This window comes from Panonychus citri, unplaced genomic scaffold, assembly GCF_014898815.1.
Source record: "Panonychus citri isolate SS breed McGregor unplaced genomic scaffold, ASM1489881v1 Contig00140, whole genome shotgun sequence".
In the NCBI taxonomy this organism is placed as follows: Eukaryota; Metazoa; Arthropoda; class Arachnida; order Trombidiformes; family Tetranychidae; genus Panonychus; species Panonychus citri.
This window is the reverse complement of record NW_026515545.1, coordinates 1,372,773-1,395,235: the sequence shown is the minus strand read 5'-3', so window position 1 is coordinate 1,395,235 and position 22,463 is coordinate 1,372,773. Positions and strand designations below refer to the sequence as shown.

Below are 22,463 nucleotides of genomic sequence, written 5' to 3'. Positions count from 1 at the left end.
ATTCCTAACAATTAAGTGAAATCAATTCTAGTCTATACAATTAAGTGAATTTAAACAATTCTGATGGTCATTATTTTCCCTCCGTTCGGTTTTCTATTGAAAGACTTTTCCTCAATTCTATTTGTCGAGAAATTTGAGTGAAAATAGTAACCGATTTGAGAAGAAAAATAAAAAACAGATGATTTGTTTTTCTTTCTTTTTGGTAAATAAGCTAATTAATTGTTGTGTCAATTGTCATCATTTTCAATTAAATTTGTTTAAATCATGAGTTTTAATGGTTAACAATCAAATGTGAACATCAATCAAGTGGAAATGGAATCAGAAACTATTGAATGTCTTCGGAGTAAACTGAAAGAGTCTGAAAATCAAAACAATAAATTGACAAATGAATTGACCAAATTAAAGAGATACAACAAAGATCTGATTAGTCAAATTGATTTGACCAACAGTAAATTACATTTACTTCTTGGTGTTTGTAAAGGTCGTGATGAGAAATCAATTCAAACTGATTTGGTTGGTGAGAGTGGGAAATGTTCAAATTGCCTTGAGATGATCAAATCAACTTGTTCTTGTACCACAATTAATGAGGACAACAAACAATTAAAAGCTGCTGATTGGGCTCAAATTGCTCAACAAGTTGTCGATTCCAATGATTATATTCTCGAACCAACATCTCAAACCTACTATTCTCAATCTACTGGATGGTATTATTATCCAAAGGAGAAGCTTTTTCTTGATCCAAAGTCGAAAAGCTATTACACTTACAATCAAAACACGAAAAACTATGAACCTTATTTAGTTGAACCAGTTGATGGAAAAAAAGAATTGATTGTTAAAGAATCGGAAGAAGGTGAATTACTTTCCTCTGGAAGTGAATCAAGTGATAAACAATCAGATATTGAAATCGAATACGAAAATGTAAACAACAAAAGGAGGAGAAGGAAAAAATTGAAACCAGAACAAAGAAGAGAATCTGATGAATTTGATTCTCTTCCCGATGACGAATCAAATATTTCTTGTCTTCGTTTAATTGTCCGAGAATCAGAATCATTGAAATTAGGAAGTCTCCTTTTAATTACCATCACCGGTGCTCTAATTGGTAACAGTCCAACTTGTGATCTAACAATTACCGACATAAGTGTTAGTAGGAAACACGCGAGAATTTCATATGATACGAGAAAGAGATGCTATCAAATAGTCGATTGTTCCAGTAAACATGGAGTCTTTCTCAATGGACGAAGATTAGAATCAGAGAAAATGGAGAAAATCAATCATGGTGATATTCTTAAATTGGGCAAGAGTGAATTTCTACTTCATCATCACTACGGAAAAGAGGTGACATGTAGTAGTTGCGAGCCTGGTTGTGTCCAAGCTGAGCTTCTTTCAGCTGGTAAACTAGTGGAAGAGAAAGATGATCCCTTAATTGTCGAGGATCGACACACTGCTCTTAAAAGATTGAAAAAGCTCTATGGTGTTACTTGGACGGAGGATAATCGAGTTTCTCTTGGGCCAAATTACAATGATCGAGCAAGGAAACGAAGAGTCGAGAAAGGAAGTGATAATCCATATCAAAAAGCGGCCGAAGGAACTTCATTAGATAAACCGTTGAATCAGAAAAACAAAGGATTCAAAATGCTGGAGAAACTCGGATGGTCAAAGGGCCAAGGAATCGGCAAAGAAATGGCCGGAGACACTGAACCTTTGCCACTAATTTCAACGACAGGACGAACTGGCCTAGGATTCGGTCAATCTTAGCATTCTCACCATCTACATTTACTTGTATAAAAAAGCTTAATTGTCCAATAGATTGTAAATTGTAAACATTGTACATTTTTATAGTTAATCAATTTTGTTTTATTTAACTTTTTGTTTTCTTGTTCACATCGATCAATTTGACCTCAATCAATAGACTTATTGATAAAATCAATCAATTAGTAATTGGTAATAGAAGGGATGAAGAAAATTTCTTTGCAATTATCATTTCACCTTCGAACCTTAATTGTAATCATCTTCATTATCAGATCAACTTGAGATGTTATTATCTTTCTTCCTCATCCTCATCATCACTAATCTTATAACAGAAAACAACATGACCTGAATTAATATCCTCTTGGACAAAGATGGAAATCTTAATGATTGTTCATTGATTGTCAATATTTTTATCTCAATTTATTTACTGATCGACAAATATTGATGTTATTACGAGAAAAACCTCTTGAGAGAAAAGATATCATCAATTAAATTAAATAAATCAATCAAAAGGAATGAGGAATTAATTAAGAGACTATTGAACTTTTCCAATGTGTCAATCAAAATTCGCTCACAAACTGATCTAGAACATCAACAACAATTACAATTAAACCCTTTTTCTCACGATGATATGATATATTTGAAGTTCTCAATATCGTCAACAATTTAAATCAATCGTTATTCATTTGATTGTAATTTGTTTTTCTCTCATCATCATCATAGATTTGATTCCTGATACTTTTTGTACATTTCTCTCCCTTCGGCCTCTTGTCAATCTCGTTATACTTTCTCCTCCCATAGAAACACAATTAACTTTTCTCTCTCTCTCCGTTTAATTGTCCTACTTAAATTACAAGTAGCGCCACTTTCACTATTTAATCACAATTATCAACAATCCAAGAGAAACTCAGTGATTATATTTGTTGGAAATTGTCGATTTGATTTGATTGATCGAGCCAAAGTTTCATTTGATTCCCGACTCACTTTCAACACAGTCAAACTTTTTTTTTGTTTCTCTGTAGCAATTAACTAGAATCATTTAGTTTCTCTATTATTTTTACAATCATTTTGAAAATGTTAATCAAATTACTAACAATTTCCTCTCTCTGTTTGTTGGCTATCGCTTATCCCACTGGTGCACCAATAGAATCATGTAACCTTCGTATCCCAGGTCACTCGGCTCAAGCTCAAACGACACCCGCTCCTTTTAACATTGAAGTCAAGCCAATCGCCGGAGGCAAATACAGTGTCACCTTAAAATCAACGGATTCAGGTAAATTCAAAGGTTACCTCTTGGCCGCAGTTGATTCAACAAACAATTACGTTGGTAACTTTACCCATGGAGCAAATATCAAACAATTAGCTTGCCCTCAAGGTGTAAGTAATCAACTACCATTTTAAATTAGTCTCATCAATTTCTAATCAAGAAGTGAATCAAACTTTAATCTACTTTATTATCTCTCTCTCTCTCTCTCTCTCTCTCTTTCAGAATGCTCTGACCCATAGTGACCATACAGGTAAGACATCAGTTCGAGTTGATTGGACACCATCAACCGGATTAAAAGGTCCAATTGATTTCAAGTGAGTTTCAATTCAATCAAATTTTCTGAGTAATTTTTTCATTACAAAACCAATTTCCTTGTTTACTGAGATTATTTTGATTTTCAATAGCACATCAATCAAAACTGTTGAATTACAAAGTAATAATCGTAGTTAATTATTTAATTGTATCAAATTACCAATTTTAATTGATGTTGTATTATAATCACAGAGAGATGCAAGTTAAAAAGTTAATGATGAGGTGATTGAATAACTGATTAAGTTTTAAACACCTCAATCAATTTGAATCCAATTCGTTGATTGTTGGACAATCTAATTTAATAATTTGCTTTTCTCCTTAATTACAGAGCAACTATTGTCCGCAATTTTGATACTTTCTGGGTTGATGTTAAAACAACTCTCACAATTTAATCAAATCAAATCAATCAATCTTAATCAACATCTAAATTGACATAAAAAAACAATTTGATTAGCATTAAATGCTAAATTATCAAAAGAAATTAAATCAATTTGAATGGTCAAATTGTGGAGATGGTCAAATAAACCAACTTGTTCAATCATTAAGAAAACAATTGATAATAAAACTTTAACAATTAAAATTAAATTGTAAACAATTGGAAAACATTTGATTGTCTCGATAATTATTTTAATGATTGTTAATTAAACGTAAGAAAAATATCCGATTTGATTACCTTATTGAATTGCGAAAAAGTTGAATTAAATATAAATTAAATTGTAGACAACACTTAACCTTTATTGATGACGGTCAATTCAATTAACCTTAATCATGATCACTTTTAATCATAATGATGAAATAGAAAAAAAAAATTAAATCAATGAAACTTGACCAAAAGGTTAACTGGTTAAATTTCAATAACAATTAAGTGATCATTAAATTGTGAGAAACAATTTATATACAATGAGAAGGGAAATTAATTTTTACTATTATGATTAAGTGAAAATGACAGAGTTAAATGTGAACAATTAAAAAATGAAATAAACAAATCAATCTCTATATGTGTCGAGGTTTTCATCTTGATTGTTACTTAATTGTTTGTTGATTTGGGGGAGAATTTGAAAAATAGACTTTTGCAATTAAATGACAAAATTTAATTGTAATTTATCATTTATCAAGATGACATATTATTTAGAGATCATTGAAATGGTGACTTAATAACAATTAGTGATATAAAACAATTAAGGTGAAAAGTTGATTACAATCAGTTTTAAGGAACTTGCAATTTCTTAGGAAAAAAGTAATAATAATCAAATCATTTGCAAATTAATTGTTAACAAAATTAAGGGTAAAAAATGGTTGACTCGTAATTGTACATTAATTGTTTCAATAAATATAAATTAATCTAATTGTTGAGAGAAAAGGTGAAAATGATTTGATGAACTTTTCAGTTAATCTTGCATATTTAAGGCAAGCTTGTTATGGTTGGTTAATTGTTGATGGTTGATGGGTTGATCATGATGAGTTGATGAAATAATTACATGATGATTTTTTAGACAAAATTGCAAGTTAATTAAGAAAAAATAATGTTGATACTAAATGTTGTCGATGATTAGCCCTGAAGGACGAAAAATAAACTCAAGAAATTGTTGATTGTCATGTTAAATTAAGAGATTAATTTTCCATCAAATTAAATGAACTTTTTTCCAATGATGAAATTGTTGATGAAAGAGCTGCAGTTAATTTTGATTAAATTGTTGGTCCGTGTTGAGGCCCATTGGAGTTTTTGATTAAAGGTTGAAGGTCAGGAAATTACCATTGATTACTGGCTAATTGGCAAAGTTTGACCTTTAAACTTAAATCAGTAAGTTGTGGACACACATCTGAGGTCATCCAATATTGATGATAAGCTGGATTCGTTGTTGGTGAAGATGAAGATGAAGATGCTGATATTGATACGTTTTCATCTGATTTGGTTTCTTTGTTAACTAATTGTGGCCATTTAACTTTACCCTGAGCAACAAATTCTGTCAAAACTTTGACCACTTCACGACTTAATTGATTAGCATCATCGGAATAATACTTTTGATTGGTCAGTGGGATTCCAAAAAGTACTTCCAAATATGATGAGGATGCTTTTTTGAATAGAAAAGCGTCTTCGGGAATTTCAGAAGATGGACCATAATCGATGAGTAAACTATAAACTGGTCCAGTTTGAGCGATTTCTTGACCAAGATTGATAAATGGACATTCTAGAAGATGACGAGCTGTCCATGAAGTTAATTCCTTACTACCCATGGGCCCTGAGTGACATGATTTATGTTTTATCTCTTTCAATTCAAGAGATTTTACCATTTGTTCAATTTGTTCGAGATGATTTCGATCTAAGGCAATTTTGCGAACATCATCAGCGGAAATCATTTGAATCATTAGAACGGGCGGCATTTTGGACCAACTTTCCGAGATAAAACCGTCGAGAGTAAACGATTTGGTTATAACTTCTGGACTATTGACCCATGGGTGATGAAGATCAAGCGAATGGCCCGACCCGTTGATGGACAAATAGCCGTTAATCAAATCTTTGGCATCAGAATTTCTTAAACAATAAAGTAGAAGAAGTTGATTCTTTTTCTGATCACAGCCCACTTTCTCTGCCACTTCGAGTACATCTTGCCAGTGAATGGAGGGATTGAGTTCAACGGAGGTGGAGAAAGAGTTCCCATTACGTAGGATCATTTGAGCAAATAGTTTCTCGTTAATTGCATAGCTAAATTGTAAACCAGCACGAAGACTTTCCCAACCATCGGCAAACAAAGTTACTCTGGATGGATCACCGCCTAATCTTGAAACATTATCCTGAATCCATTTAAGAACTGCTTTGGTATCATGGAAAATTGCATTATCCGAAATTTGATCGTCGTAACCTTCAATCAGACCAAATAGTCCAGTTCGATAGTCAAAGGTTATCACAACCATATCACCAAGGTGGGAAAGTGTTTTACCATCAATTGTCCTCACATCAACCGATGAATCGTGAATATAAACCAGAACTGGTTTCAAATCTTTTGGGTCCGTTAGATTTGCTGGACTCCAAATATTTAAGTAAAGACAATCTTCTTGTTGGTCATCATATGTTGAACCAAGAAATTTATCATAATAATCTGGTGATATACAGCGAGGTTTAAATTTACCAGCATAATAACCAAAATAATTAACACTTTTAATTGGTTCCGGTGGACGGAAACGATAACCATTAAGTGGTGGTTCAGCATAAGGTACACCAAGGAAGATGTTTATCTTTCCCTCTTTACCATTTTCATTGTTAATTACTTTCTGGCTCATTCCCATTATCCGACTCCAACCAATGCTCACCTCCGGTGGTTCATAGCCACAAATTAATAACGGATAAATATAACACAATAAACTTAACATGATGATCAAATTTTTGATTCCCTTTTGTTGTGATGGTTAATGTAAAGATGGTTTTTAGTTGGCACACAACACAAATCCAAGGGTATCACTACCATTGACCAGGATTAACAGTTGATGACCGGTTTATTGTTGATGGGCAAATGTTAATGAACCTGAAAAGAACGAAAGAGGAAGATGAGGAAGAGAGAGAGAGAGAGAGAGAGTTGAATGTAACAAGTTGATTTAGAGAAGACAAAGCAAAGGTAAAGAGATTGAAAGGTAGAAACTCACTTGGTGAAGAAGAAAATGATTGAAAAAGAGGAAGTGAAGAAAATAGAATAAGAAACAAAAAAGAAAAGAGATGGAATGAAATGAAATGAAATGAAATGAGAGAGTAGAACAAGAAACAAAAAGAACAGCAATTTAAGGCTTCAATCTTGTGAGTCCTTCAGGCCATAGCCCGTTTTCCAGATAGAAAACTAGTTGACACAATTGCTACAACAGGTTGGTTTCTAATGTTGAGAGAGAGAGAAAGAAAAATAATAGTAAGAAATAACCGGTAAGTTATGGAAACAAAAGAAGAAGATAAATTTAGTTGTAAATTGAAATACAGATGACAATAGAAAATGAGAATGGTAAATTAAAAATTTGATTGACAATTAGTTGATTCCAACAAACTTACTCAGCAGATAAAAAGAAAAACACTTTCTCTATAAAAGTAACAAAGAGGTTAATCTAATTTTCGTCATAAAACATTTGATACCAAACTATTGGTAAATTGAAAAATTTATAACATGAGAAGCGAAAGAATCAGTTGATTGTAACAATTAGAAGAAGAGAAACAAAAATTCACAATAAAAACACTTAAATTGTAATAACAAAGGGATTGAATGTCTCCTTGGGTTGTAACATTTTCTGATTCTTGTGAGTAGCAAACAGAAAATAAACAAAAAAAAATGAGCAAACGAAAAGGAGGGAAAATGATGAAAAAGGAGTGACCAAAGGTATAGGAATTAAACAGCTGAGTTATCTCATTTTTTCTTCTACTCATGTAAAAGTAACAATCACAGATTATGATGAAAGTAGAAAATTAATTAAATAATCAACAGGAAAATAAAGAGCAAGAATAAAAATAATTAATTCATTTACCTTTGAATAGGTAAACAAATCACAAGGTAATCAAAAGTATTAACATTAACATAGTTGGCACATTCAAAGTATGGAAAATATTATTAATATCAACAGTTTACTATCAACGTTACACTTGCCAGATTCTTGAGGAATTAAAATCACAAAAAAATAAAAGAGAAACAATTAATTTTAATTCTAATTTTAATCAATCAACTAACGATTTTTTTTTCCAAGAGAATAAAAAAAAAGCCAAATGAGAGGTTGACCAGTAATTCCAACAGAGGGCATCACTTTTGTTACCCTTTGTTTACCTTTTAATTGTTGTTGACATTTTTATCTAAATGTTGATTGTTTAGTTTTCTAATTGTAATTAACTCTAATTACTGCGAATTAACTCGATAAAGTTAATTGAAGGTTATTAATCATGAGTTGATGATAAACTGTTTTCCTTTTTCTTCTTTTCGTGTTTTTTTTCTCGCTTTTCGAACTTTTCTCTTGTTTGTTTTTTATTCTTCTTCTTTGTTTTTATCTTTTTCTTTTTCTTCCTACCTGTTTGTAGAAACAACAACAACAACAAAATGGTTAATCATGATTAATTTGCCCTCAGGATGTAAGATGAAACCCACTGGAAATTAAAAATCTCTTGGTTAATTCTTAGACTCTTACATGGTAATGTTATCTGATTGATTAACATTCTCAGATTCAATTGATAATTTGTCATAACTTGTTTTCAATTCAATTTGGTTAACTTACTTTTCTCATTTGTATTACTAAATTGTTGGAAATTCAAATTCACTGGGACACTTTTACTTTTTGATTGTTCAGATGATACAGCTGATTATTCAATGGTAACAATTTCTAAATCTATTGGTTAATTTATATTATTGTTGACTTTTACTTTCATTCATTATTTATTATGTTGATTGTTTACTTTTTCTCATAATGTTGTGTCTCCATTCAATTAATCAATTTCTCTCTCATTTATTTTTCTCTATTCAACTTTTTTTTTAATCGATAATAACAATTTCTTATTCAGTTGACAGTTCTGAATTATTACCATGATATCATTAGAGAACCATCATTATTATTATTATCATTTAAATCGTCGTCATCATCATTCTAATGATAATTTTATTCTCTTTTTTTGTTTTATTTCAGACAACAATCAACTTCAATTGGAATTATGTAATTGCACGAAATCATTGATTAACAATTGGGTTTGTTGATTGTCAGACTAATCAAGCTGATTGAGAACGGAAATTGGATCAAAACAACAACCGGAAACCGAGTTTTGAAATTATGAAATTTTAATCAAAGAAAACTGATTTCTGTTGATTTACTTTAATCAACTAAATATCCTTGATCTAAATTGAACATTTAATCAACACCAATCACGTACCAAGAAGGGAAAAACACTAATTGTGATTAAAATTGTGTCTATTTCATTAATTAGTCGCTTAATTGTTATGAAAAGTAAACAATCATCATCATTTTCACCAACAAAAAAAAATGATTTTAAGTGTCAACACAAATGAGATTATAATTAAGATTATTTTCTCGCTAATCAATTGATTACATTGACCAACAAGAAACTAATCAACTTAATCTGACAATTACTACAATTAAATAATCTCGCTGACCTTGTTCACTTTGCAAGTTTCACTTTGATCAATTCTAAATTGTGTTGTCACAATTAACTTGATTATTTACATTTTTTTTTTCTTTCAATTCATCTTTCAGTTAATTAACTTATCCAAATCTTTTGATAATCAAAGTTTTTGTTGACAATCAACATTTTCACTAATTACAAGTTGATTGAACCTAAAGTCCAAAAGTTATCATGATGATCACGATTAATATATCATGATTGTTAAATTGTTGAACTGTTTGGATAATCCCATTGGTTAAATTGTGAAAATTTTCCCCATGAGATTGAAATTAATTAGTGTTGATTTTTGAGAAGGAAAAAAAATCATTGAAAACACTTACAATTAGTATTAAAAATTAGTATCACAATTTAAATGTATTCATAAATTGTTAACAATTCAACCAAAATATTTACAATTGGATTGATGATTTACTATTTGGCATTGATTGATTGTAACAATTAATTTATAAACAGTAAAATTACATTGGTAATTTTTCCAGGGAAATTTAGAAAAAGGATTTACAATATTCTAGGAATATAAATTATCACAATTAAAGTTAATTATTGATGAATTTTTTTTTCTTCTTTGTACTTTTTGGAGATAAATAATTCCATTGGTTATTAGATGAATGATTTGAATCACAAGAAGCAGAAATTGATTGGCACTAAGAATCAAACAATCGACGAAATGGAATTACAATTAGTATATTGTCACAATTGTTTGTTTACAGAGCAAATTCAGTACAAGCTACCGAATCAAATTAAATTGCGATTAAATTATCATCGCAATTTAATGATACAAAATTCAAGGTTAAAAAGTCCTTAAATTTGGCGACAGACAATTAAAATTATTCACACTTCATTTTTTACCATCACAATTGCAGCATTAAATTGAATCGATTTGATCAACGAAACGAGTCCATTAACAATTGAAGGAAAATACAATCAACCAAATTACGAGTAGAATCAATTTCCAGTTAATTTGATTACAATTGCCAAGCTTATAAATTGATGGTGATCAGGATTAAGATGAGCCATTAATCAATCGTTTTACGCTTGAAACTTGATGATTTAAAGAATCGCCTTATATTACAATCAGGGTCAATTATTTTAGGTCGATGTTTATATTTAAGGCACCGGCGGGCACATTTCTCTCCGTTGTAAAGCCCATTCTCCCAGAATCGGACACAAAGGGCACAATTATGTAGACAAAGGTAAATCTTTTCCTGTTGTTTTCTCAACCGATGATAACTGATTGAAGAAGATGTTGTTTCCATAATCGACCAACTAATCAAATAACTAATTACAAACATTAGAATAAATGGTTTACACATGATTAGAAATGATAGAAAAACTTGAATTACAAAAGAAATAAATAAATTAACAATTAGAACAACAATTAACTGATTCTCATCGGCAGAGACAATTAAAAATCAATTGGATTAATCAACAAAAAAAAGTAAACAATGTTGACCGGGAAAAAAAGTTCTAAATTATCAACCAATAAGAATCGATTATCAAACGAAGCGGGAAGTTCATATTTAACTAATTGTTCTTAATTGTTAATCCAATTGTTAATTTGGTTATTAAATTTAATTGTAATCTTTTGATTATTTGAAGAATTGAATTTGATAAATTTTGATTTGATTAATTCTCATCTCAAGAAATGGGGTTTGTTGATCTAAACATACAATTTGATTCATAATTGTGAACCTTGAGAGCGAAAAAGTTAATTACAATTAAATCATTTAACTCTTTGGTTTTTCACTATTGTTTGTTGATTGCTGGTTAATTATATTATTTGCAAGTATATTCAATAACCTTTGTAGGTGATTAATATGATTAAGCCTAACAAATTGTTTTTCTTCAAAGGGTTAATATTAATCAACCTTGATTATGGATAAGCAAATCAAATACAATCAATGGACTGATAACCTTGTTGGTTAATTTGGTTTGCTTGTTCATCATCATCAACATAATAATAATTAATGATTAAACTGTTAATTTAACTAATAATCAACGTAAATTTAATGTGTACAATTAAATGATTAGTTAATTGTTGTAACAGTTTTGAAAAGTAAAGCAGAAAAAGTTTTCTTAATTTTCTGTAATTGTAATTGTAATTGTTGTTGTTGTTCAATTCTTATCATTATTGAAACAATTAACTTTTGATTATGTTGATGATTAAATATTTTAAGTTTTATCTTATTTTTTAACCTTCGCAAGTTTAAGTTAATTGTAATTCACTCGTACTGATTTATCAACGTTCATCATTTAAATATCCTTGAGGTAAGACTTTGATTAGTTAGGAAAATTATTGATTACTAATTATAAACATTTCCGATAGATTTCAATCAATTTCAAGGTTTTTTTTTAATTTTAATCATGATAATAATAATATACAATTTAATTTAATCATCTCCCTCTCTCTCTCCATCTTACCAATTAAGTGATCCCATTGTAACCAACAATCAAGTCATGATTGAAAAAAGTTTTAAATCCTTGATGAAATTACAATTACAATTATAATTTGTTCATTTCTTTATGATGATGATCAAATCAAACTCATTAAGTGATGATCATTTTTAATCATTTATCAAATAATTTGACTGATAAACAAATTAATCTTCCCATTAATCAATTAACCTTGAGATACTTTCCAACGCCGCGAGGCATAATTGAGACACAGACTGTTATTGTTTCTTATTTTAATCATTTTGGAAAAATTTAAAAACAAAACAGTCTAATTAAATCATTACCTTTACCCTCGTTAACAATTTATAAATTTTATATCAATTGTAATTAAACTTGAAAGCTCAACCGCTTAATGTGTTTCCCTCTAGGAGAGTTCATTGTAACTAACATTTGGAGCTTGAAATTTTATCATTTGAGATGAAATTAAGAAACAATTAAGATGATTTTTTTAGAAGGATATTTAATTGTATAAACGAAAAAAATAGGAAAATCAATTAATATCGAAAAATGGTTAATAATTAGTTTTGAAATTTGTATTAGAGTTTTTTGTTAGACTTTGATTAAAATTCATTTTTTGGATGAGGTTTAATTGGATCTGACATTTCACAATTTCGATTACAATTAACTTCGAACCTTTCTTCTGATAATTAATTCTATTTACCTGTATATATAAATCGATTAATCTATTGATGCATTAAGCTCGAATTTACTGTTATGAACTAAGCGAGTTCGAGTATTCTGATCATCAGAATATGATGGTCATTATTTTCCCTCCGTTCGGTTTTCTATTGAAAGACTTTTCCTCAATTCTATTTGTCGAGAAATTTGAGTGAAAATAGTAACCGATTTGAGAAGAAAAATAAAAAACAGATGATTTGTTTTTCTTTCTTTTTGGTAAATAAGCTAATTAATTGTTGTGTCAATTGTCATTATTTTCAATTAAATTTGTTTATATCATGAGTTTTAATGGTTAACAATCAAATGTGAACATCAATCAAGTGGAAATGGAATCAGAAACGATTGAATGTCTTCGGAGTAAACTGAAAGAGTCTGAAAATCAAAACAACAAATTGACAAATGAATTGACCAAATTAAAGAGATACAACAAAGATCTGATTAGTCAAATTGATTTGACCAACAGTAAATTACATTTACTTCTTGGTGTTTGTAAAGGTCGTGATGAGAAATCAATTCAAACTGATTTGGTTGGTGAGAGTGGGAAATGTCCAAATTGCCTTGAGATGATCAAATCAACTTGTTCTTGTACCACAATTAATGAGGACAACAAACAATTAAAAGCTGCTGATTGGGCTCAAATTGCTCAACAAGTTGTCGATTCCAATGATTATATTCTCGAACCAACATCTCAAACCTACTATTCTCAATCTACTGGATGGTATTATTATCCAAAGGAGAAGCTTTTTCTTGATCCAAAGTCGAAAAGTTATTACACTTACAATCAAAACACGAAAAACTATGAACCTTATTTAGTTGAACCAGTTGATGGAAAAAAGGAATTGATTGTTAAAGAATCGGAAGAAGGTGAATTACTTTCCTCTGGAAGTGAATCTAGTGATAAACAATCAGATATTGAAATCGAATACGAAAATGTAAACAACAAAAGGAGGAGAAAAAAAAAATTGAAACCAGAACAAAGAAGAGAATCTGATGAATTTGATTCTCTTCCTGATGACGAATCAAATATTTCTTGTCTTCGTTTAATTGTCCGAGAATCAGAATCATTGAAATTAGGAAGTCTCCTTTTAATTACCATCACCGGTGCTCTAATTGGCAACAGTCCAACTTGTGATCTAACAATTACCGATATAAGTGTTAGTAGGAAACACGCGAGAATTTCATATGATACGAGAAAGAGATGCTATCAAATAGTCGATTGTTCCAGTAAACATGGAGTCTTTCTCAATGGACGAAGATTAGAATCAGAGAAAATGGAGAAAATTAATCATGGTGATATTCTTAAATTGGGCAAGAGTGAATTTCTACTTCATCATCACTACGGAAAAGAGGTGACATGTAGTAGTTGTGAGCCTGGTTGTGTCCAAGCTGAGCTTCTTTCAGCTGGTAAACTAGTGGAAGAGAAAGATGATCCCTTAATTGTCGAGGATCGACACACTGCTCTTAAAAGATTGAAAAAGCTCTATGGTGTTACTTGGACGGAGGATAATCGAGTTTCTCTTGGGCCAAATTACAATGATCGAGCAAGGAAACGAAGAGTCGAGAAAGGAAGTGATAATCCATATCAAAAAGCGGCCGAAGGAACTTCATTAGATAAACCGTTGAATCAGAAAAACAAAGGATTCAAAATGCTGGAAAAACTCGGATGGTCAAAGGGCCAAGGAATCGGCAAAGAAATGGCCGGAGACACTGAACCTTTGCCACTAATTTCAACGGCAGGACGAACTGGCCTAGGATTCGGTCAATCTTAGCATTCTCACCATCTACATTTACTTGTATAAATAAGCTTAATTGTCCAATAGATTGTAAATTGTAAACATTGTACATTTTTATAGTTAATCAATTTTGTTTTATTTAACTTTTTGTTTTCTTGTTCACATCGATCAATTTGACCTCAATCAATAGACTTATTGATAAAATCAATCAACTATTAATCATCTTCGAACCTTAATTGTAATAATCATCATAATCAGATCATTTTAATCTTCATCTGACTGACAAATGTAATTTTCTTAAGAGAGTCTAAATCCAACAAACTAATCAATTACTTTTTTTTTTACATCAATTTACATTTAACTAAATTCAACCATCATAAATAGTGATCAATGGTAAAATATAATTACAATTAAAGTTTACATCTTCAACCCTGAGAAAATTTAATAAACAATTATTGGAAAAATATCAATTTAATAAACTTTTCAATGCGAAACAAAAAGTTTAAGTGATTTCATATCTTCACGACTCAAAGTGTTTATAGTTAATTAGTTTAAGTGATTAAAAGATAAACATTAAAAAATAAAAACAATTAACCTCCCATACCCATAAGTGAACTTTAATATTGCCAATAGTATTGATTGGGAATTGAACAAATCATGAAATATGATTTAAATTGACAACTATTAATAATATTTTCAAGAGCAACAATTAAGTTAGTTAATTAAATTTCACTTCGATCGTTTCGATCTTTAGTTTCATTGTTAAGAACAATCGTTTCGTAATTAGAAATTGGAATGAATCAAATTATTCTTCCAATTGCCATATCCCAATAGAGATTAATTGTTGATTATTATTCTTAAAAAAAAATGAACAGAATTAATTAATTTCTAAAAACTAAATTAATCTTTTCAGTCCTTCAACCGAATCGATATTTTCGATATATCGAAATTAGAGATTAACAGCTGATCGATTTAGTTGTTTATCTCTGAAGAGCATTTGGAAAAGTAATAAATTAATTTAATTTTCTTAATTTTTTTTGGTTAAATTGTTAATTAATTCATTTTTTTAGAATAATTTTTTCTTCCATTTTACTGGAATAACATAAGATTGATCATTGGCTTCTATCTAAATTGTGTTTAGTTGTTTATTTGTGATTAAACGTAGTGATTGTTTCAATTGGATCTATACTACTTTCTGTTTATTGTTATTAGTAAATCAACATGAGTACAATTCCTAAGTATGGACAGCGAGCTGGTTGGGTACCAAAAACGCTTGAAGATTATGATGATGGTGGAGCTTATCCAGAGATTGATGTTCCTCAATTTCCAATTGTTGGTGTTGGTAATCAATCTGCAAAAAAAGATTTGATTGTGAAATTTTTACCACCAACTGATCTTGGTCCAATTGAATTATCCAGTTTACCTGAGGAAAAATTATTAAAACCTAAAAGAGAAGATCTTCAAAAGAGTATTGAAAAAACAAGAGCTGCTTTGGAAGCAATTACAAAATCGAAAATATCTTCATCTCTGCCAACTCGATGTGCTGAAGCCACTGAACCGCCTAAATATATAAAGTATATCCCAAGTACAGCTACATCTCAACAGAAAATCATTAGAATGGTGGCCATAGTAAAAGACCCTTGTGAACCACCAAAGTTCAGGATCAACAAGAAGATTCCACAAGGTCCACCATCGCCACCAGCTCCTGTCATGCATTCGCCTCCTCGAAAATTGACCCCTAAAGATCAGAAAGAATGGAAGATTCCACCATGTATATCTAATTGGAAAATCCCAAAGGTTACACTATACCTTTGGATAAAAGATTAGCCGCTGATGGTCGTGGAACTCAAGATGTTCAGATAAACGATAAATTTGCTAAATTCGCTGAAGCTCTTTACATTGCCGATAGAAAAGCAAGAGAAGGCGTTGAAATGAGAGCACAAATGGAAAGAAAACAAGCCCAAAAAGAGAAGGAAAAGAAGGAAGACATTTTGAAGAAATTGGCGCAAAAAGCTCGTGAAGAAAGAGCTGGTCTTAAGGTGACATCCGCCAGCGAAGAAGTTGAAGAGAGGAACCAAATTCGTGCTGAGAAACAAAGAGAAAGGAAAAGAAATCAAAAGAATCCAAGAGAAAGAGAAATTACTGAGAAAATTGCTCTTAATCTTGTGGATCCTAAAGTTTCATCGACTGAATTAACTTTCGACCAGAGATTGACTGACCAAAGCAGAGGAATATCATCAGGTTTCGGTGAAGAAGATGATTATCATGTCTACGATAAACCCTGGAAAAGCGCGACTCAAGTTGGACAAAGTATTTATCGTCCTCGCGCTGGTGCTGATGGACCCGTTAACTTTGTCGCTAATCAACAAACCCAAGACGAGAAACAACCGGACGATATTTTCGGACTCGACGGTTTCCTTACAGAAGCCAAGAAATCAACAAAGAGAAAACGAAATTAACTTATCTAATATAAATTTCTCTTAATTGTAATCATAATTAAATACTAAAACTCTGCTTGTATTTCATCAATCACCAAAATAATCAAGTAACTTTTGACATTCTAATTGATAAAATATCCACGCTCCTTTCTTACGATAATTATTCTTGTTTTTCTATTCTAATTGTAATCTAATTAATTCTAGTGTCAACTGTCATCATTTTAGATTTAATTTCAACACATTTTACGAGTTCTAATGGTCAACAATTAACTTGTGAACATCAATTCAACACAAATGGAATCAGAAAACATTGAAACTCTTCAAATCGACTAATTAGTCAACCAAAGAGATACAACAAATATTTGATTAGTCGTCGTCGACTAATTAATTGATTTATCGATTGAACAATTAAAGGAAATCAATTGAGTGAATTAAATAATTGTTTTATTCAATTAATCGTTTATTACAAGGCAAATTATCAGACTGTTGAGAGTGGAAACAAAAAATTAGGTCACTTGATTATCTAAATCTTGTATTAGATGATTAACTAATTGTGGTGAGATTTTGTTTTCTTTAATTAAACAAAAAAATTGATTCAAAAATTAACAATTAAATTGTTGAAGTAGAAAAAGATGAGCAATGATTAGGTAATTGATTTTACTTTGGTTTTCGTATTTGTAGTTTGATTTAGACGAAAAAAGCTCCCAAACTAATTAAGTTAGTTGATTAAAGGATTAATTAAGTAGATTACCAAGTTGATTAGTGGACAGTTAACTTTACAATGTACATAATTGTAAGAATGTATTAATTGGATTGATCATTTTTCGATAAATTTGATAAACATTTCAACAATCAGAGAGAAAACAAAAGTGAACAATTAACTGAAACAATTTAAAGGATGGTAAACAATTAACGTGGAGGGAAAAGATAACAATAGTAATAAGAAATTGTTAATTAATCTCTGAGTTAATTGTTATGAAACTTTGTTTATGTATCACACACACATTGATTACCCTGATATTGAGGTAAGAAAAAGTTTGATACTATTTACAATTAAAGGTTGATGATATTGTTGATTGTTGTTGATTAACAAAAAAAAAGTTTGATCAACGTTTCGATAATGTTTTATTATTTGTTTTGTCTATTGATTGATTATTCAATAAGAGGGAGGAAAGAGATTGAATTGTTTCAGCTAATTGTCAACAATTAGACATCATAAAACAGTTTCAAATTCAGTTATGGCTGCGGTTGATTTATCCATGGGAAAGGTTTGCTTGTTAGAGATAAATCCGGGCTTAATCCGTTTCTCTCTTAATCCAGTTGATGTTGAATTTGATGGACAATGGATTGATGGATCTCGTCCATAGAAAGGGTCATTCGTTGTCACATGATTTCGGGTCATGTCTTTGTGAAAATAATGTTGTTGTTGTTGATAATGTTGATTGACCCTGGATGGATAGGGAATTGTATTGGACGAAGCGGCAACTGACCAATTAGCCGATTGATATCTAATCATTTCATCATCATGAGATTGACTCAAATTTTGTGGTCTTTTAATATTATCCAATAGATGTTCAGATTTGTATCTAGATAATCCAGTTGAAAGGTTACGAGATTTAGACCAATCTTGATTATAATCAGCTGGATTCCAATGATTAACATTATTAGTATTCTTGTTACGATCTCGAGTACATGATAGTCTTGAATGGTTATCATTACTTAACGATTTAGCAATACTCTGTGGGATAGAAATCAAGGTTATTATATTGATAATATTAACTACGAAAAAAAAAAGAAATGAAAAAAATTCTGTTCCAATAAAAAAGTAACTGTAACTCTCAGATGATCATAAATATTAGTTGTTACAATTAACATTCCTATTGATAATTATATCCATTTGTATGTTGTAATTTATATTTACCATGCTAACTAGATTAAGACAACCATCAGTGCCATTCTTGATTATTGGCTTACGAAAGTAGCCAAAGTATATGTGTTCAATGGCGAGGATCACAGTGGTCAGTAGGACACCACATCCGAGTAACAGGAAGGCGGACATGAACTTATTCACGTCCAAGGGTTTACTTAATTTTCCCTTGTTACGTGAAGGTTTACATGCACCTTGGAACCAGAATCGACGAAGTCTCTCCAGGTCACCTTTAGAAAAGGTCAAAGTGAAATATAGAGAAAAGGAAAAAGAAATCAATGAAAAAGTGTTTAGAAAAATTTAGAAAAAAATTTCAACACGATTAACTAATTATCGCTCATATTGTAAATATTATCACTTCCCTTTATCCAGTGTAAAAATCAATCTCATCTAATTTGATATTAATTGTGATCATGATCATTTTGTCTCAATGGTTTCAGATGATAATTAATTATGGTCCAACTAATTTCATTTACATTTTCATTCAATATATTGATCACTGTAGGCGTTGTAAATTGTTGCTGATAGTAGTTAATCATTCACTTGACTATGTATTTGATTATACATTCAGTTAATTCATTATATTGATCATCATCATAATCATCATTTGAATGGTCATTTGATTGAATAATGATAATAACAAGTAAATAGTGATAAGTTTAGTTGGTTAAATTGTTAATTGATGTGAATTAGAACTGTTGATTGTTAATACTTGTACATAACCTCTTAATTTGATTGATTACCTCTAATTAGAATTAGATTAATTTTGACAAATAATTCAACAAATTATAATCTAAATGTGTTGTTACCTGGATGATAATTGTCAACGATGATAATGATTAATAAAAGTTTCAACAGCAACAATTTATCAAACATTTCCATCTAATAATAAAGTTACTATTAATGATAAATAGTAATTGACATAATACAAACACAATCAAATTAAATTATTGATTGTCTATTGTATCTTGGCTACTTGACTGACCAATCGAGAGTAAAATCTAAAACTGTAGGATTATATTAATCACCATTAATGGAGATTAAATTGTTAGATCTAATTGATTGGAATTCGTTCTTACCGTTTTCTCGGTATTCAATCATTTTCTCATTGAATTTGTTTAAATACTTTGATTTCTTTGGGAAGGCAAATCCATAGCCTGTCATTGCATACCAGGAACCAACGGTCAGTAGTCGGCAATCATTATCTTGACCAGTATAATAATCAAGAACCACAGCATCGTAAATAAAAGCATCAATATCACTAGAAAATTAGGAGACAGAATATATCAAAGTAATAATGATCAGGTAATTAAAATGTAAGCGATTGTTTTTACTTGGGAAATTTATTCGTAAGAATAATAATAAGGTTAATCATCTTTATCTTCATCATCATTATCATCAGTCTCTTTTTCATCATTGAAGAAAACAGAATTTTCATGAGTGTGGGATGAGGATGAGGATGGAGAAGGTGAGGGTTGAAAGGGAGATGGAAGATTAAAGTTACTCTCCAAGGATAGAAAGAGAGAGAGAGAGATGATGATGATGATTCTGTTCAAACATTGAAAGGAAAAGACTAGAAAATGTTAGATAATCAAAGTGAATTATTGGAATATAAATATAAACATCAAATAAGATTAATGTTGGATATTGAGAGTAACAAAAAGTTATGGTTTAGTTGGGAGAGAAATGGAGAAAAGGTTGAGATGAATGTTGCATATTCTTGACTGGGAAATTCATATTTCTGTCAGGATGAATAATATTGGAATCGTTAAACTTGTGAAGCATAAGAAGGAAACATAAGAGATCCTGGTGAATATCAAAAAATTGCTCAACAAATTGAACTCACATGCAAATGAATTGGAAGGCCAAATGTTACAAAAGGAAAGTTATGATTAAGGGAAGAGCAATGGAAGAGGAAATGATGATGATGATTTAACGTGATAATTGGTAAATGATTGATTGGGATGACAATAAATCGAGAATTAATACCCTTTTCGAACAGCTTTAACACCTAATTCACTTGATGAGCGATTATATTTCTTCATGTATGAGTGCATTTGTGGTTTATTACGCTTGAGGACGGCCTCGGTGTTTCCAGAGGGTAAGGTACCAAAACGAAGGGCAGGTTTTTGTTTGGTTGGATTGGCAAGACGAGGATCTTCAATTCCGGTGAAATCGTGATAATCTTCTCGGGTTATCATGAAGGCGGCCAAATTAGCGGTGTAAATGGCCAGGAAAACGACGGCAAATGTGGCCCAAACATTGGACATGAATCGGGCGGTCAAACCTTTCGGACAATTAACTGGAACAGCAGCACCAAAAAGTATCGCCCAAACCAACCAGTAAGTACGAAATAGTGAAAATTTATGACCTAAAAAGTTAACCAACCAACACAAAAAACGAAATCAATTGGAACTAAATTAAATTTAATCAACAAACTTATTGAGAAAAAGTTCTGAACACTAGTGACATCTCTTGATAGATTTTCAAAGCTCTCTCTCTTTCTTTTTTTAATTACCAACAATTAATTATTTTCTTTTAATGACAAATTAAAAGTTAAAAATTGAAAGAAAAATAAAGAAATCAAATAATTTAAATTGATTGTTACCATGCAATCAATTTATTCATGATTAAAAAAAAGCAAACTGCAAATAATTTAAAGGGAAAGGTTTAAAACTCATCCTGGATTCTGTCAAGAGTAAGAGTGAAAATCAATTAATTAAACTAATTAATAACAATTAAGTATTAGTGAACACGAGAGAAAATCTTTCCTTTTCAGTTAATTAATTGTTTCTTAATTAATTTAATCACTTATACACATAACGATGAGATTAAAAATAGAGAGTAAATTGAAAAAGATTCAAGTCAATTTAAAGTTGATTAACTTTAATTGTTTGGAGATAATTATTATTATTTTTTTCTTGCTCTTGTGTTACTATTAATACTAATTCAATTCAATAATCAACTATTAACAATAACAATCAAATGTTGATATAACTAAATTAATCTACTCATTGGAAACAATTTGATAAGTAAATAATATAATAATAATAATAATATTCAAATATAAAGTAACCATGGAAACCAAATTAATCAAAATTTAAATGAAGACTTTATTTTTATCTGTCAATCCAATTGAATCAGATTAACCAGAAAAAGGGAACTGAATCAAATCTAATCATCTAATTACTTTGTGACAATTGTAAAAATAGAAATCTAAATTGTAACAATTACTATTATCAAGTAAATTAATCAGCAATGTAAATGGATTTTCATAATCACACCAAAGGAAAACAATATTATCGTTAATTGTTCAATTTCAGAATTTAAATTTTTCCAATTGCCCCCAAGCCTGAAAACTGATTAACTTTAATTTTGTCGTTCGTTATTTTCAGATAATCCTTTTTTTTCCTGAATGTAAATATATTAGATGTTAATTGTTAATTGTGATTGATTAACTCACCTTTCGGAGGTCTCATTCCCATATTGTAACCCGATGGACTTAACCATTCAAATAGGAAGATTGAAAATACAGCAATTTGAATACTAATCAATAAAATCATGATCCATGAGGCAGTATCAAAGGGCTCTGAATTGAGTGGATAGAAATTGAAATTGTTACAATCAATAGATTATCAATATAATGACAATAAGATGATAATTAACTTTGATTTATATTAATTTCCTTTATTATTGATAACACATAGAGACAAAAAGTTAGTCAATAAAAATGAGAAAAGGTCACAATCACAATTGT

General features: G+C 30.2%; 7 protein-coding genes across 11 annotated transcripts in view; 5 read left to right on the top strand and 2 right to left on the bottom strand.

Annotated features, from left to right (window-relative positions):
* Nucleotides 1-22,463, top strand: part of LOC128394764 (nuclear factor of activated T-cells 5-like) — a 93,453-nt gene that overhangs the window by 9,766 nt on the left and 61,224 nt on the right. The window lies entirely within an intron of this gene.
* LOC128394765 (angiogenic factor with G patch and FHA domains 1-like) lies at nt 153-2,280 on the top strand. The gene has a single exon (XM_053355134.1). The coding sequence runs from the start codon at nt 313-315 to the stop codon at nt 1,753-1,755; it is 1,443 nt and encodes a 480-aa protein (XP_053211109.1). The 5' UTR covers nt 153-312; the 3' UTR covers nt 1,756-2,280.
* Nucleotides 2,635-3,931, top strand: LOC128394768 (putative defense protein 2). The gene is made up of 3 exons (XM_053355137.1): nt 2,635-3,126; nt 3,239-3,330; nt 3,657-3,931. The coding sequence occupies exons 1-3, from the start codon at nt 2,824-2,826 to the stop codon at nt 3,718-3,720; spliced, it is 459 nt and encodes a 152-aa protein (XP_053211112.1). The 5' UTR covers nt 2,635-2,823; the 3' UTR covers nt 3,721-3,931.
* LOC128394762 (neuroligin-4, X-linked-like) lies at nt 4,219-11,169 on the bottom strand. Of its 4 annotated transcripts, none has more exons than XM_053355127.1 (4): nt 10,326-11,169; nt 9,797-10,120; nt 6,968-7,188; nt 4,219-6,849 (listed from the first exon to the last, which is right to left on the bottom strand). In XM_053355127.1, exon 4 carries the CDS (start codon nt 6,695-6,697, stop codon nt 5,078-5,080), a length of 1,620 nt encoding a protein of 539 aa, XP_053211102.1. In that variant the 5' UTR covers nt 6,698-6,849; nt 6,968-7,188; nt 9,797-10,120; nt 10,326-11,169; the 3' UTR covers nt 4,219-5,077. The 4 variants fall into 4 exon arrangements, with proteins under 4 accessions (XP_053211102.1, XP_053211103.1, XP_053211100.1 ...); XM_053355128.1 differs by lacking the exons at nt 9,797-10,120; nt 10,326-11,169 and adding exons at nt 7,359-7,386; nt 7,826-8,049; XM_053355125.1 differs by having other exon boundaries at nt 9,797-11,169.
* On the top strand, nt 12,783-14,726 carry LOC128394766 (angiogenic factor with G patch and FHA domains 1-like). Its single transcript, XM_053355135.1, has one exon. The coding sequence runs from the start codon at nt 12,935-12,937 to the stop codon at nt 14,375-14,377; it is 1,443 nt and encodes a 480-aa protein (XP_053211110.1). The 5' UTR covers nt 12,783-12,934; the 3' UTR covers nt 14,378-14,726.
* Nucleotides 15,317-16,939, top strand: LOC128394767 (puff-specific protein Bx42-like). Its single transcript, XM_053355136.1, is given in 2 exon segments — nt 15,317-16,124; nt 16,127-16,939. Coding segments are annotated over 2 exon segments (1,236 nt in total). The 5' UTR covers nt 15,317-15,562; the 3' UTR covers nt 16,801-16,939.
* LOC128394759 (glutamate receptor ionotropic, NMDA 2B-like) overlaps nt 17,190-22,463 on the bottom strand; it is a 57,006-nt gene continuing 51,732 nt past the window's right edge. For both annotated transcript variants that reach the window (XM_053355120.1, XM_053355121.1), the window contains exons 9-13: nt 22,170-22,295; nt 20,696-21,077; nt 19,786-19,967; nt 18,701-18,936; nt 17,190-18,517 (exon numbers count right to left, since the gene is read on the bottom strand). In XM_053355120.1, the coding sequence (XP_053211095.1) occupies nt 17,993-18,517; nt 18,701-18,936; nt 19,786-19,967; nt 20,696-21,077; nt 22,170-22,295 (1,451 nt within the window). In that variant the 3' untranslated portion in view covers nt 17,190-17,992. The remainder of the gene's footprint in view (nt 18,518-18,700; nt 18,937-19,785; nt 19,968-20,695; nt 21,078-22,169; nt 22,296-22,463) is intronic.

Coding starts and splice junctions, on each gene's coding strand:
- LOC128394768 (XM_053355137.1), top strand. CDS start 2,824: ATGTTAATCAAATTACTAACAATTTCCTCTCTCTGTTTGTTGGCTATC. Junction 3,127..3,238: donor AATTAGCTTGCCCTCAAGGT/GTAAGTAATCAA, acceptor TCTCTCTTTCAG/AATGCTCTGACCCATAGTGA. Junction 3,331..3,656: donor AAAGGTCCAATTGATTTCAA/GTGAGTTTCAAT, acceptor CCTTAATTACAG/AGCAACTATTGTCCGCAATT.
- LOC128394762 (XM_053355125.1), bottom strand. CDS start 6,697: ATGTTAAGTTTATTGTGTTATATTTATCCGTTATTAATTTGTGGCTAT.
- LOC128394765 (XM_053355134.1), top strand. CDS start 313: ATGGAATCAGAAACTATTGAATGTCTTCGGAGTAAACTGAAAGAGTCT.
- LOC128394766 (XM_053355135.1), top strand. CDS start 12,935: ATGGAATCAGAAACGATTGAATGTCTTCGGAGTAAACTGAAAGAGTCT.